The 14,128-nt window shown below is 40.8% G+C and overlaps 3 protein-coding genes across 5 annotated transcripts; 1 reads left to right on the top strand and 2 right to left on the bottom strand.

Annotated features, from left to right (window-relative positions):
- Positions 1 to 2,702: 2,702 nt before the first annotated feature.
- Positions 2,703 to 4,544, top strand: LOC116202776 (UDP-glycosyltransferase 73B5-like). Its single transcript, XM_031534387.1, has one exon. It carries the CDS (start codon positions 2,859 to 2,861, stop codon positions 4,413 to 4,415), a length of 1,557 nt encoding a protein of 518 aa, XP_031390247.1. The 5' UTR covers positions 2,703 to 2,858; the 3' UTR covers positions 4,416 to 4,544.
- Positions 4,545 to 4,745: 201 nt separating this feature from the next.
- On the bottom strand, positions 4,746 to 6,486 carry LOC116202777 (scopoletin glucosyltransferase-like). Its single transcript, XM_031534388.1, has one exon. The coding sequence runs from the start codon at positions 6,402 to 6,404 to the stop codon at positions 4,980 to 4,982; it is 1,425 nt and encodes a 474-aa protein (XP_031390248.1). The 5' UTR covers positions 6,405 to 6,486; the 3' UTR covers positions 4,746 to 4,979.
- Positions 6,487 to 10,429: 3,943 nt separating this feature from the next.
- LOC116202215 lies at positions 10,430 to 14,040 on the bottom strand. 3 transcript variants are annotated; one of them, XM_031533662.1, is made up of 10 exons: positions 13,925 to 14,040; positions 13,668 to 13,804; positions 12,722 to 12,880; positions 12,152 to 12,199; positions 12,000 to 12,039; positions 11,701 to 11,801; positions 11,391 to 11,583; positions 11,158 to 11,256; positions 10,916 to 11,033; positions 10,430 to 10,805 (listed from the first exon to the last, which is right to left on the bottom strand). In XM_031533662.1, exons 2-10 carry the CDS (start codon positions 13,740 to 13,742, stop codon positions 10,685 to 10,687), a joined length of 954 nt encoding a protein of 317 aa, XP_031389522.1. In that variant the 5' UTR covers positions 13,743 to 13,804; positions 13,925 to 14,040; the 3' UTR covers positions 10,430 to 10,684. The 3 variants fall into 3 exon arrangements, with proteins under 3 accessions (XP_031389522.1, XP_031389523.1, XP_031389521.1); XM_031533663.1 differs by having other exon boundaries at positions 13,668 to 13,807; positions 13,925 to 13,940; XM_031533661.1 differs by lacking the exon at positions 13,925 to 14,040 and having other exon boundaries at positions 13,668 to 13,903.
- Between the last annotated feature and the right edge of the window lie 88 nt (positions 14,041 to 14,128).

Genomic DNA, 14,128 nt, shown 5'->3' with positions numbered 1-14,128 from the left:
AACAAATACTTACTCCAATTTATATGAAAATGGGAAAAGTATATATAGAGGGAGTAGATGAACTTGTAATATGTATGGTGCATACCAATAAGAGATATCGTGTAGGCTTACGGACAAATTAAAGCTACCAAAAAATGATGTATTATTTTTCATGTCTTCATTAATAATACATTTTGTATACCTATTATAGATATTTAGTTTTGACTCCTAGTATCGTACAATATGAGGCCTCGATTCATGTAATAATACTCCGCCACATCATCAGTTTTACAAGTTTAGGAGCCTCTCAATGATGGTTTCTTATATTCCAACACTTAGTTTTTAAGCTTCAAAAAGTAACTAAAAATATAAAGTGAGAATTAAGCATGAGTTTATTGGTGCTTTAGGGTTAGAGACATCGCTAATTGTGCATTGTCCCATGTTTGAAACTCACCCTTCAACTTTTCTCATATATATTATTCTTTTCCTTTTTATGTTTTATTTTTTTCCTTTTTTTTTGATAGATTAACGGGGCCTAAGCCCAGTACAAAAGAAGAAAAACCTGGGAACGACAAAGGTGGGGTATGGATACCCTAACTATCATTATTTTCCTTTTTTTGTTGCATGTTAGGTTCATCTTTTCGTCCCTTCTTCTACTTTTTGTTATCAATACATTCTCTCTTTTTTTTTTTTCATTTTCACATATGCCCTCATTATAAATAAAACTACCAAACTGAATATTATCATTAGGTAATTTACTGAAAGTTAGACAGCTTTCATATTAGAGATATATAGAGTTGTATAAAAGTAAGTAAATGTCTATTCTGTTATTAAATTCAACATATTTTATATTCTTTTCTTTTCAATATAGTTTTTAATTAAGTATTAATATCACATTTTCCTATATAAGGAGTCCTTGAATGTTGTATGTCTAAATCGATAAATGACTCAATATATAATTTCTTCATATTTTTTGGGTAAAGTTCTTATGGTATAACAAAGTTGCTAAAGCCATACGGCATAGCAAAGTATTTTATGAGAAAACCATGTGATACTATTAGAATTTTTTTCTCTTTTTTATTTTCAAATTTGAATAAGGTTATATACATTCTCATTACGAGAATGGGCCATTCGAGCGTATCTAAATAGATATTATGTTTACATATGGATCCCTACGTCGTTACATTCCATTTAGGATTAGGAATAGCATAATCGGACCCGCTTTTTAAATATCTCTCCTTATTTGGGTTGTGACCCTATTCAACTCTTTTGGCTTCTATTGAATCGAGAAATATGTATGATTGTCCATCTTTTTTATTTGATATAATATTAATATATGTAAGGCATCATCCGGATAATTCAAATCGAAACAATTGGATGTCTGACTTGGGCCTATATGACATGACCGATCAATATAAATACTCCAATACTCCACCTTTGTCATATATTCCATACATCACACTAGATAGATAACATATTCATGGAATACGATTGTCTAAATGTTGATTTGGTGCATTTTCATCGAATGGGCCCTCACGTTACACGATACTAGGGAGCGTCCTCCATTCAATTTAGAAGAGCCTTCTACAAAGGCTATTCCAGGCATCCTCATTGACTAACTCTTCGTGTCTCCGTTATTTATTATGGACATGAATTTTCACGATTAGTAATTAGTTTTGCATTTTCCTTTGAAAACCCGATAAAAAAATATTAATAAAAAGTAAATTTATATTGTCTTGAGTTCATGATCATATAGATGATAAATTCCCTATAATCAATTTTTAGTTCATGTTTTGTATGATCTGAACATGCTTAAATAAGTCTTCAAAGATAATCTTACTGGAATTGGATTTTAGCGGATTGTAAAATATTCGAGATAAAAAATAATTATAAAAGTAAATTTATGTTATTTTTAGTTCATGGTCATCTAGATGGTAAATCACCTATCACCAATTCTTAGTTTATGTTTTGCATGATCTGAACATACTTTTATAAGTACATAAAAATACTCTTATTGGAATTGTGTTTTAGTGAATTGTTAAAAATTCGAGATGAAAAATGATTATAAAAGTAAATTTATGTTGTGTTTAGTTCAAAATTCGAACAACCATCGGTGCCAATTGGTTAGGTCTGAAAGTATCTTATATCGTAATAAATTCTTCAGAATTATCGAGAATTTTTTTTAAAATTTTTCAAACAAATCTCATAATTATATTTCACTACATTAAGTAATATGGATGAATATTCCAAATTGATTGAATATAACATAAATAAAATGTGTAACTCCTTTAAAATGAATTTTTTAAAACATTAAGAGTGTGTTTGAATTCGCAACAATTTTCAACTCGACTCAACTCAATTCTACTTATTTTCAATTCAACATCACAATCATTACTTTTTTTATTTTTTAAATATTTTTAACCATTCAATTCAATTTTTAATATTAAATTCTCTAAACTATTCATTACTTTTTTATAATTCAATAATACAATCATTACGTAATCATTATTTTCTCTTAATTATTTATTATTTTTTCACAATTTTTCTCATAATTCAACAATACAATCATTACAAACCAATTAAAATCAAAACTCAACTCAACTCAACTCTCAATCCAAATACACCCTAAAAATATAAACAAACTCTGGTTCTTTCTACCCACATACATCCACCTAACAGTCAACCGTTGCCCGTCCGTTACAAACACAAAATCTACACTAACAAATGAACTTGCACTCTCTCCATTCCTAATCCTTCCCGATTAAGTTTCTTCTTCTTCCCTAAAACACTTCATTTGAAACAGAGCACTGCAAAGGCAGGGCAGAGGCACCGAGAGAAGGAAAGACATAACAGCTGCAAGCAACGCATAGCCAATAACAATGGCGTTGGAAATCTTGGTGGTCCCATTCTTCGGGCAGGGCCATCTCCTGCCCTCCATGGAGCTCTGCAAGCATTTCGCCTCCCGTAACTTCAGGGCCGTCCTCGTCATCTCCTCCAACCTCTCCTCCTCCGTCCCCTCCTCCCTCCGCTCCCTCCCCCTCGTCGAGGTCGTCGAGATCCCCTCTTCCCCTACTCCTCCTCCTCCTCCTCCGCCTTCACAGCCCGGCTCCGGCGACCTCATGGCCCAACACCGCAACCACCACTCCCAGATGGCCCAGCGCCTTGAATCCGTCCTCTCAGCCCGTGCTTCCGCACCAAACTCCATCCCGATTGCCTGCGCCGTGACCGATGTCATGATGAGCTGGACCGCCGAGATTTTCCAGAAGTTCCGGATCCCGCTGGTTGGGTTCTTCACTTCCGGCGCGTGCTCCGCCGCGATGGAGTTCGCCCAGTGGAAAGCCGGTGTGGACGGCCTCAAGCCCGGGGAGACCCGGCTCCTCCCGGGGCTGCCCGAGGAGATGGCTCTCACGGAGTTTGATCTAAAGAGGCGCCCCCACGGGCCTCCACACCTCCGCAACGGTGGCGGCGGCCCGGGCGGAGGAGGCGCGCCTGGTGGTGGTGGGTTCCCATTTGCCCCACCGCCTGGCAGGCCGGGTCCGAAGTTCATGGGTCCGCCTAAACCGGGCCAGGAGCCCCCGTGGGTCGACGATGTTGCGGACTCGGTTGCGCTTTTGTTCAACACATGCGACGATCTCGAGGGCCCATTCATCGAATACCTCGCTGACCGGGTTGGCAAGCCGGTCTGGGGCGTGGGCCCGCTTCTTCCGGAGCAGTACTGGAGGTCGGCTGGTTCTCTCCTCCACGACCGGGAGATCAGGACCAACAGGAAGTCAAGCATCACCGAGGATGAGGTGATCCAGTGGCTCGATTCGAAGCCCAGTGGCTCAGTCCTGTACGTCTCATTCGGTAGTGAGGTCGGCCCAACGATGGAGGAGTACCCCCAGCTAGCCCAAGCCCTCGAGGAATCCTCCTCGCCCTTCATCTGGGTGATTCAGCCAGGCTCGGGAAGGGGAGGCCCGCCCCGCACGTTCCTCGGTGGCAAACCCGATTCAGACCCAGACAAAGAGGGATACTTCCCGCACGGCCTGAAGGAAAAGGTTGGCGACAGAGGCCTAATCATAAGGGGGTGGGCACCGCAGCTGCTGATACTTAGCCACCCATCCACCGGCGGGTTCCTGTCCCACTGCGGGTGGAACTCCACGGTGGAGGCGATCGGCCGCGGGGTACCATTCTTGACATGGCCGATCAGGGGCGATCAGTACCACAATGCAAAGCTGGTCGTGGCCCATCTCAGAATGGGGCACGTGATATTGGACGACATGTCTCTGCCAATGAAGAAGGATGATATAGTGAAGGGTATTGAGAGGCTGATGGGCGACGAGGGTGTGAAAGAGCGCGCAGCACAGCTCGGGAAGAGGTTCGAGGGTGGTTTTCCGGCAAGCTCGGCGGCGGGTTTGGATGCATTTGCAGAATTTATCCGTCAGAAGACAAAATAGAAAATGAAAGCTAAGCTTTGGCTTCATATATGTTCAGGAAGATCATATTATCTAAACTCTGTGTTGCTGCTGAGAGCTAAAGAGGATTTGTTCACTTACACTGTTATCAGACAACATTTTTTGCTGATCTTCGTTTGTCCATTTTTCTCAAATTCTCTAATTAAATTTCCCGAAAAGAAAGATCGTACTATGTCTTAAACATCACTAAGCCAAGTATGTTGGACGAAGCTATTGCCTGTACTGGTGCAATCCAAAAACGTTTACCGTGATCTCTAGACTAATACTCGTTCGACGATCTTCAGTTCTTGAATTCAGAAACAATAGCCTTTTTCGAGAATTCCTTATACTTGACTAGCTCCTCGAGCACCATTCTTAGAATATAAATCTCAGCGTATACACAGTCACTATGGTCTCTTGGGGGTACAATTCTCACGACCGTCCGTGATCAAGGAACATGTCGACTTACGACAAAGGTCTCATCAACGATTCCAAACCTCCATTAACTTACAACACTCGAATATTACTTATACATACAATCCTCATATATCTCTTATCGTCTACAGATTAATAATGCTTATCCATTTTCTGAGAAACAATGAATTCCCCAAATGCATCCAGAGCGGCCATTGAACTTGCAGGGAATCCACTCCTGAAACTAGCCTTGAGCTGAGCTGCCCTCCGATGAATCTCTCCATCCCCCATCAGCCTCTCGATCCCCTTCGCTATGTCATCTTTCCTCACGATTTCTGATAGGTCATTCGCCACCCGATACCCGACCTTCAGGTGATTTACCACGAGCTTCGCATTGAAGTGCTGATCGCCCCTTATTGGCCAGGCCAGGATTGGGACCCCCCGCCCTAGTGCCTCTGCGGTCGAGTTCCACCCGCAGTGCGATAGGAATCCTCCGGTCGATTGGTGGCTCAGTATCAGCAGCTGTGGGGCCCATCCGCTTATCACCAGGCCCCGGTCCCCCACCTTGGTATCCAGCCCATGGGGAAAGTACCCCGACGTGCCGGACTTGGACTGGACAGCCCAGATGAATGGCTGGCCTGACTCCTCCAGAGCGCCCGCCAGCTCGGGATACTCCTCCATCGAGGGGGTCAGCTCGCTCCCGAAGGCCACATAGAGGACCGATCCGCTCGGCTTGCTATCCAGCCACTGGATCACCTCCTCCTCACTGTAGTTAGACGGGCGGGAGTGCTGCCTGATCTCGCGGTCTCGGACGAGCGTATCAGAGCTCTTCCAGAACTGCTCCGGCAGCAGCGGGCCCACGCCCCACGCGGGTATCCCCATCTGGGCCTCCATGTACTCCAGGAATGGCCGCTCCAGGATGTCGCAAGTGTTGAACATCAGCGCGACCGAGCCCTCCACCTGTGGGACCCATGGAGGCCTAACCCCGGGCACAGGTCCTCCGCCTCCGCCTCCGCCTCCACCAGGCGGCTTCGGGCCTCCCCCACCACCTCGGGGTGGACCTCCTGGCTTGCGCTTCAGATCCCAGTAAGTGATCGCCATCTCCTCCGATAAACCCGGGATGGAACGGGATTCTCCGGGTCGGAGATCGCCGGCCTGGGCCTTCCAAGCGCCCCACTCCATGGCGGCCGCGCACGCCCCGAAGGTGAAGAACCCGACGACCGGGATCCCGTACTTCAAGAAGGATTCCTTGGTCCAGCCCATCGGGAAGTCGACGATGGCGCAGAGGGCACGGGGCGACTCCGGGTCACTGGACCGGGCCGAGAGGTGGGCGAGGAGTTCTTGGTTGGCCTGCTGGGGGGCGGAGGGGTCGGGGGGGCCCATAGGTGGGGAGGAGATCTGGGCGACGGAGACGAGGGGATGGGAGGAGAAAGAGGAAGGGATGGTGGAGAAGAGGTTGGAGGAGACGACGAGGGTGGCGTGGTAATCGCGGGAGATGAGGTGCCTGCAGAGCTCCAAGCAGGGTTGGACGTGGCCCTGACCGTAGGCGGTGACGACAAAGATCTCGCCCGACGGCATCGTTGATCCCCGAATTGGTTAGGAAGGGTCTGATGTGTGCCCAGAGGAGTGAAGCTCCCCCTCCGTAATTATAGAAGAAGAGGAACGCCAGTAAGAGGAAGAAGACAAAAGCATGTGCGACTTCAATACACTCAGTTTGGGATCAATTTGATTTCAGTTCAATCCATTTCAATTTTATTTATTTTTCCGTTTAAAGAGAGGTTTAATACTATAAAATATGAATGCGTTTGTTTTTTAAAAAATTTTCAACTCAACTCAACTCAATTTCACTTATCTTTAATTCAACAACACAATTATTATTTTTTTTAAAATTTTTTTTAATTTTTAAATTATTCAATTAAATTTTTAATATTAAATTCTCTCAACTATTTATTATTTTTTCACAATTTAACAATATAATCATTACTTTAATCATTATTTTCTCTCAACTATTCATTACTTTTTCACATTTTTCTCATAATTCAACAATACAATTATTACAAACCAATTAAAACCAAAACTCAACTCAACTCAACTCTAAATCCAAACGCACTCATAAATTTTAATAATTAATGAAGAGGTAAGCCTCATCGTGAATATCAAAACTAAAATTTGGTTACCGAGTGAAAAGATACATCACTACGCTATATCTTTTTTAATTAATTCATTTGAATTTTAACTGATACCAATTTGTAGTGACCACCCATAAATGGTAAATTGGTGCTCCTGTCAAAGGAAATGAAAAGGCATGGTTTATCAAAGTACTGAAAGGGGTTTGATGTTGGCTGCTTCCCTTTTAAAGGACAATCTATACACCTAGTATGATGAAATATAATTTTAATCAAGAGAGAGAATAGTACAGTGGTGCACCTCTCGTCTGGTGAACAAGAGGTCTCAGATTCGATATTTAGTGGGATTACCCGTGTCCCTTTATTAGATATTTATGATTTCTATTTCAATGTACTAAGCCAATGAACATCCCTTATAATTAAAAAAATGTAATTTTAATATAAATTAATTGATAAAGTGGTAAAAGTAGTTTCACTTCGAAAATTAAATTTGAAACATTTTAATTATTAAACGAGATAATATGTTATTGCTCCACATTCACTTTCTCGATTCTGATCTTTATAATCCCATTGACATGTCTCCGTCTCCCCCTTTGTGCTGGCATACGGTGGCAACGGTGCCATGGTTATCAACCGTAAATACAACAAACTGAGTTTCAAGTCGAGGAGTTAGTAGTGTTTATTTGAAACTTTTATTCAGTGTTGAAAACTTAAAGACTTAGGTTGTATTTAAGTACTGAAATTTTAAACACTTACTAAAATAAGTACTTAAATTAAATGATACAATATAATGCGCTTGGTTGAATAAATAAGCAAGAACTAAAATTCTTTAATAATATATTTAAGTAGTAGCCTAATATTTTGACACAATAGTTTTATATTTTATGATTTTGTAAAAATTAGAAAAATGAATAAAAAAGTCAGATCATGATCGATTTGATAGCAAAGTGTGGGAGGAGCGACAAGGCTCGATTCTCGGTCATCATTGCCCCAATTGAGGTCACCGGCAACCCCAGAAGCTGTCGGCAACCTCGATAGGGCTGTAAGGGCTGGGATTGGAGCCCCAACTGCTCCAATTTCCCATCTTCTCTTCGATTCGAAGAGAGACAAGTGAAGTTCGGGACGAACGAAGATAGAGAGAGATGAGAGATTACAGGCAGTGAAGGCCTCGATCGGGGCCACCGTCTTCACAAACGAGGTTGCTGAAGACATATGGGTCCTTGGTGACCTCGTTTGGGCCGATCTTGATGGGGATCGAGGCCTCCACCGCCTCTTCAGCCTAGCTGCCCGTTCTTGTCTCCCTTAACCATTCATTGTTTATCCCCAAATGAATCAATTTGCAAATTGGAAAAAATTGGAGGCAGCATTGCAAAATGAGAAAAATTGTCTAATCTGCTGAGCGAATAAGTAGGTTCTCAATTACTCAATCATTAAGTACATTTTGGATTAAATCTATTAAGTTAAAGTATTTTTTGGTATTCATCAAACTAGTTAAATCATATTAAATGTTGAAAATTTAATTTAAACACTTCATTATCAAAGACACCTTACAATTTCAAGTGTCTAAGAAAATGAGCAGTTAATGAATTAAGTGAATTTTATTTGGTGATATAATTAGTAAAGATTTTAAAATTTTTGATATCTTTGTTTGATGTCCCAAGGTTTTTTTTTTAACAACTTTGACCTAACAATTTAATTTTTCAAAAAATTTTAAAAATTTTAAAGTAAAAAGTAAAAAGTAAAAGGTTGGATGATCTGCTAATAAGAGGGAATGGGTTGCAGTGGTTAGCGGTGAGCCACCACATCTCATATCTCCTTCCTACTCTCTCTCTTCGAAGAGAGAGAGAGACCTTGCTAGGGTTGTCGTGGCAAGCCGATGAGCCACCACGGCTTGGCACCTTTGCTGCAGTCATATCACAACTCCTCTATATCCTTTCTTTTCGTGCAAATGAGAAATTTTTTGCAATTATTCCAAAATTGAGGTTTAGCGGTGCAAATAAGTAAAAATCATATTTTTGTTGAGCGGATCCATCCAAAAATAAGTAGGTTTATATATTTATTGAATTATTAAGGCTTTGTTTGGTTTTTGAGTAAAGTATCGTACTTAACCTAACTCAACTCTATTTTTCACAAATTCAACAACATAATTATTACTTTTTAACATTTTATTCTAATTTAATAATAAATTATCTCACATACTTTTTTTTAACCATTTTTATTATCAATATTTTAATAATAAAATTTTCATCTATTTTAACATCTATATATAATAATTTTTTAATAATAAAATTGTCAACTACTTTAATATCTATATATACATTTTTACACATCAATATATCTATCAACACTTACAATCATTGCACAAAATCAAATTGAGTTGGATCATTATCCAATTCGAAAACCAAACACAAGCTAAGTGCTTTCTTGACATAGTCTAATGAGTTAAGTCATTTTTTTTTTGTATTTATCAAGCAAATTTGATTAACTGTTTAAGTGTTTAACTGGAGTAAACAAGCACATGCTTACTATCACACTTTTTTTTTTTTGCTAACCCGGGGTGTCCGGGCTTCGCCCGACTAATCCCCGGGGCTCCGTGAACCCCCGGCGACGCACGGAGCGGGTAATCACGCCAAAGGCGCTTCGGTGGCCCCAAGGGGATTGGAACCCGGGTCTCGGAGCAAACTTGGGTGCTCATTAACCATTAGGCCAAATCCCTTGGGGTTATGCTTACTATCACACTATTATCATCTCTGGAGTCCATAACACTAGATATATTTGTAGTGTTAAAACAATGCATAATCGGCAGTCGGACACTATTATCCGGTACTTGAATCGCTCTTTAGGAAGTAAGTGTGAATGTAATCTTGTTTTGTTCGTGCGACATCTTCGGATCATTGGACCCTTTGTATCTTTTCTGGGAGTAATAATGTGAATTGTGACATCCTTCCTTTCGTCACTCTTTTTTGTCTTCTCACAAATGTGTTTTGATGGTTATTCCTTCCTTAAGGCAGGGGAGTCAACTAATTCCGACCACATAGGGCGTGCAATGTAGAAGTTTATCCTACTTACGTAATGGGCTTGGATCAACCCTTTTGCAATTATTTTTCTTTTCCAAAATATATAGGATAAATATCGTAAATCACGTACTTTTTTTTTTCACATTTAACACGTAGTTTCAAAATTTCTATAAAATCATAACATTTATTTTTCAATAAAATCATAACTTGGTCTTACTCTGCCAAGCTTTTCTAGCGCGGGACGGACTCCCCTGTGATCTAACTATTTTTATTTCCTTGCTATTTAGTCTGGTTTCTCAAAATGATCGAAAATTGACTAGGAACAATGGAGACTTGAGGACGTTTTTTACACTATCCTACAAGAGTAAATTTCAATTTGCTCACTTCCGCGGCTTTTGGAAAGTGAAACTGCCGTATATGAATAATTCAGTCTGCTTAGGATACTATCGGGCAAACTTGCTGGTGAAAGACTGAACATAAGATGACCTTCTAAGGACAAAGGTCTCTCTGATATTTTACGGTATGCTATACAATAAGTATAATGGATGAGGGCTCAGTATCACACAGTACATGAGAGACTGTTCTGGGCCTTGCACTTAGGCACCGTAATTGTGGGAAATCGAAAAACTTACTTCTCCGACAAGGCGCTGGTTCTCGAGAAAAACTCTGGTCAAGTCAGTTTCTCTACACTTCAAATCAGGTGCACACCGGAACTTCAAGCTGATGGTAGAATATTCAGGGCAACTTCTTTTAGTGATGGCATCGTTTCCTGCTGATGCAGAGTCACGTATCTATTGCCGAGCCTCCTAAGGACTTTCCAAGGGCCAGGATAGCATCTAAAAGATTGACCAAAGGGGAAAAAACAATCACTTCATCTGCATTAAATTGAATAAAAGAATCCCAGCTTCTAGCAACTTGAACCAAATTGTTCCTTGTGCTGTCAAACCTGAAGAGAGTCCCTCCTTTCATTCCCTTAAAATTGTGAATGTAGTAGACCGTCTCCATCTTCGGGAAGAGTGTCTTTGTGAGTGCTGCCAGCTTCGGATAAAAGAACGACGGATAGTCTTTGGGCAGAATATTAAGGAATCAGCTTGAACTTCAAGAACAAACATGGTGTATTTTTCAAGCGAACAGTTCCTATTCCGAGCACTTTTTAGAAACGGGGACACATAGATGGGAAAAGGATACACCCCGACCTTATACGGTCAAGCTCCCCGTTGAATATGATAAGCTTCCGGTCAGTATTCACAACAGCATCCTTATAGAGCTCCTCGACCACGATCATCTCTGGAATGGATCGCACATTAGAACCCCAGCATAAAACTATACTGAGTGATTTCTTCTTTCAAATTCTTCTCCTTTTTCTGGCCTAGTCTACTGAGTGCATATTTATAAATAAGACAAGATCCTCGCAGCTCTACCATTAACATTAAAGTATGGGTAGGCAACAAGGAACAGCTCATCTTCAGGCTTCACCCGGTCCGTCATTTTTACTTTCTCAACAAAACCAAAGTCTTCGAAAAACGATGGTTTTGTTAGGTAATCCAACTTAAGTGAAGCTCCTTCAAAGGCCGATTTTCTCGCAAACTTGACTTCGTTGGCCTCAGGAAAAAACTGAAATGTTCGGATAAAATGTTTTGATAAGAATGATTTTTAGCCCTATGTTATTATCCATCGTCATAAAAGCAACAGAAATAGAAAATAATGAACTTGCAAGCAAAGTTCACTTACGATTCTTGTTCGTGTAATCTTCTCTGGTTCTACCAACTGGTCACAAAATTCACGGATCAACTGCATGCTTCCTGTCATTTCTATTCCCCCTTCACCATCACCTAGAAACATACGGACACCAATCAAGCTTATATTGTGATAATTCCAACTCCCACTCGGAGACAACTTTGACGCCTTTGACCTTTATAGTTCGCATTAGAACAAACTCTCTTGGAACAGTCACCTTTATAAACAAAAGCACACATGTGATGTACAGGTAGGCACAAAAGGATAGTGCAGATTGCAAAACTAGAGTGAACCTGGTACGGAGCCTAGTCCAGATGTTGGAAACTCAATTTCCTGTAAGTCGAAGTTGATATTAATTCATTTGACATATGCTCAAGTTGACAAGTATAATTTCATTTTATCCTGATCATCTCGAGATCCTACAAAACGCAAAACAAGAACTCACCATCAATTGCTTGTTGTCCTTTAGAGCCAATGCGGTCGCTGTTGTAGCCTGTCCTTGGATACATTAGCGAAGTAGAAGTAAAGTTTGGAATCAAAAATTCCATCTTAGAAGTAGATACAGCAGCGCTTTTAGCACAAAGAAATTTCCTCTGTATAGATGCTATTAAATAAATGAAAACGGGGGTGGATCTTGCAAGGCAAGCATTTTGTTGAAATAAGAAATTAACAAACTTAAACAGTCGACACATAGGTTTAGAGCTCAGGTTTTTTTTGGATAAGTGGTGGATTAGAACTCGGGATTAAAGATCTGTAACAGCTCATTTCCACCCCCTTTAACCCCCTTTAACATGAATTTTATCATTATCCAGTACCCACGAGATGTGGAGTCTAAAATATGAAATTCTGAATGAAAGAGCACCACTGATCTTTTGATCGATTGAAAAAATATCAAATTATAAGCCGCTGACATCCTTTAGAAAGCTTATGCCTTTGGATCGGCGAGCTAATAGAAAGAGTCAAGTAACAATTGGTTGAAGCCAGGCACACGGTGATAGAAAAACAACATGCTTACTTGTTCGAGTAACTCGTCATAGTCACTTGGGAATGGGGCATCGAGTTCGACGGAGCTCCTCGCATTCTTTGATGCTGAACTTGGCTCCGGTCGTCTTAGTATAAGATCTACCCCGGTGGACTTTCTCCCCTTCGTCCAAAGACTTGTGCACCGAACAAACTAAACAAGGAGAAGTTCTTTTGTTAGCAATTGTGAAGCAGCAGGGGGATGCTCGAGAATAGTTTCGATCTTTCACAACAGGGGCATTAAACCTCAAAATGTCATAGCAGATCACTTCTGACCAAAACTGGGAAATTAAAAGATTCTTTTCTCTTGCATTTGGCAGATAGAGAAATACCATTACTAGTTCCTAGAGGAAACACAATCTCAATGAGGATGGAAATGAGATGGCAAGCAATCGCCGAATAAAATGATCTGTTTTGTATGGCAATATTCCTTACTTCCTTGTATTCATTCCACTGAACCAAATGCAGCGTAATGTGTATTTAGTTACAGTGGAATAGTACGAAACGGAATGTCCTTCAAGTATATATAGTCAATAAGCACAATGGAGGACTAGACATTAGACAAGGCACAAAGATGACAAACCTGTCGACAAGAATGTGAATTGCCAGGCGGGTTGTTAGAAGGAACAGAAGAAAAGTGAAACAAAAATTTGAACAGATAAATGAAGTGTAGAGAGGTGAAAGTTCATCGGTCCCTCTTGCCTATCCATGCTGATGTTCAAGCTTGAAATTCAGACGGGGCATTGGATTAAAGCCAAAATCAACATCAACAACATTGTACCCGGTCTCAGCCTTATCTTCCATCAAATTCCACAAGCTATTCAGCCACAAAGAAACCAAGGACAACTGGTGGCTTGAAAGAACAGTGAGGAGCATAACTTTTACTTAGGGGAAGCAAAACGATAAACCAAAGAAGAGAAAAAGAAATAACAGAGACCGACCTCTCTGGAAGAGGAAGGAGGAGGGCTAGCAATCGGGAGGGCTGAAGCCAATGGAGGGGCTTTGGATAATGGCATTCTCCCTCCCTCGTTCTTGCACCACTCTGCTACTTCCTTCCCCTGCTTCTGCTGCTCTACTTCTTCTTGATTCTCCGACCAGAGAGAGAGAGATTTATTTATTTATTTATTTATTCAGATCATAAGAGGCTTACAAATCCAGTACAATAATAGAAAATTAAACGAAATAAAGAAGCACATACATCTTATTAAAAAGAATTGAACTCGAGATCTTTTGATCTGGTCTCGAATCGGCGTCTTGGTGAGAAAGAGAATCCTTTATGTGGCATGGAAAAACTTTGGGCCCATCTTTTAGGGACCACTTGATTTTTAGTTTAGAAAAATATGACCCTTGTGTAGTATATATATATGTGCACCCCCAGAACTTTGCGTTTTCCTCTTAGGGA

Source organism: Punica granatum, chromosome 4, assembly GCF_007655135.1.
Source record: "Punica granatum isolate Tunisia-2019 chromosome 4, ASM765513v2, whole genome shotgun sequence".
Lineage (NCBI taxonomy): Eukaryota > Viridiplantae > Streptophyta > Magnoliopsida > Myrtales > Lythraceae > Punica > Punica granatum.
The sequence above is the reverse complement of the archived record's forward strand: the minus strand, read 5'-3'. Positions and strand labels throughout refer to the sequence as shown.

Excerpts from the sequence above, each read along its gene's own strand:
- LOC116202776 (XM_031534387.1), top strand. The coding sequence starts at position 2,859 with ATGGCGTTGGAAATCTTGGTGGTCCCATTCTTCGGGCAGGGCCATCTC.
- LOC116202777 (XM_031534388.1), bottom strand. The coding sequence starts at position 6,404 with ATGCCGTCGGGCGAGATCTTTGTCGTCACCGCCTACGGTCAGGGCCAC.
- LOC116202215 (XM_031533662.1), bottom strand. The coding sequence starts at position 13,742 with ATGCCATTATCCAAAGCCCCTCCATTGGCTTCAGCCCTCCCGATTGCT. Across the intron at positions 12,881-13,667 it reads CTCCTTCCTCTTCCAGAGAG|TTTGTTCGGTGCACAAGTCT; the intron begins GTCGGTCTCTGT and ends CTCCTTGTTTAG. Across the intron at positions 10,806-10,915 it reads AAAGGAGGGACTCTCTTCAG|ATGCTATCCTGGCCCTTGGA; the intron begins GTTTGACAGCAC and ends TCAATCTTTTAG.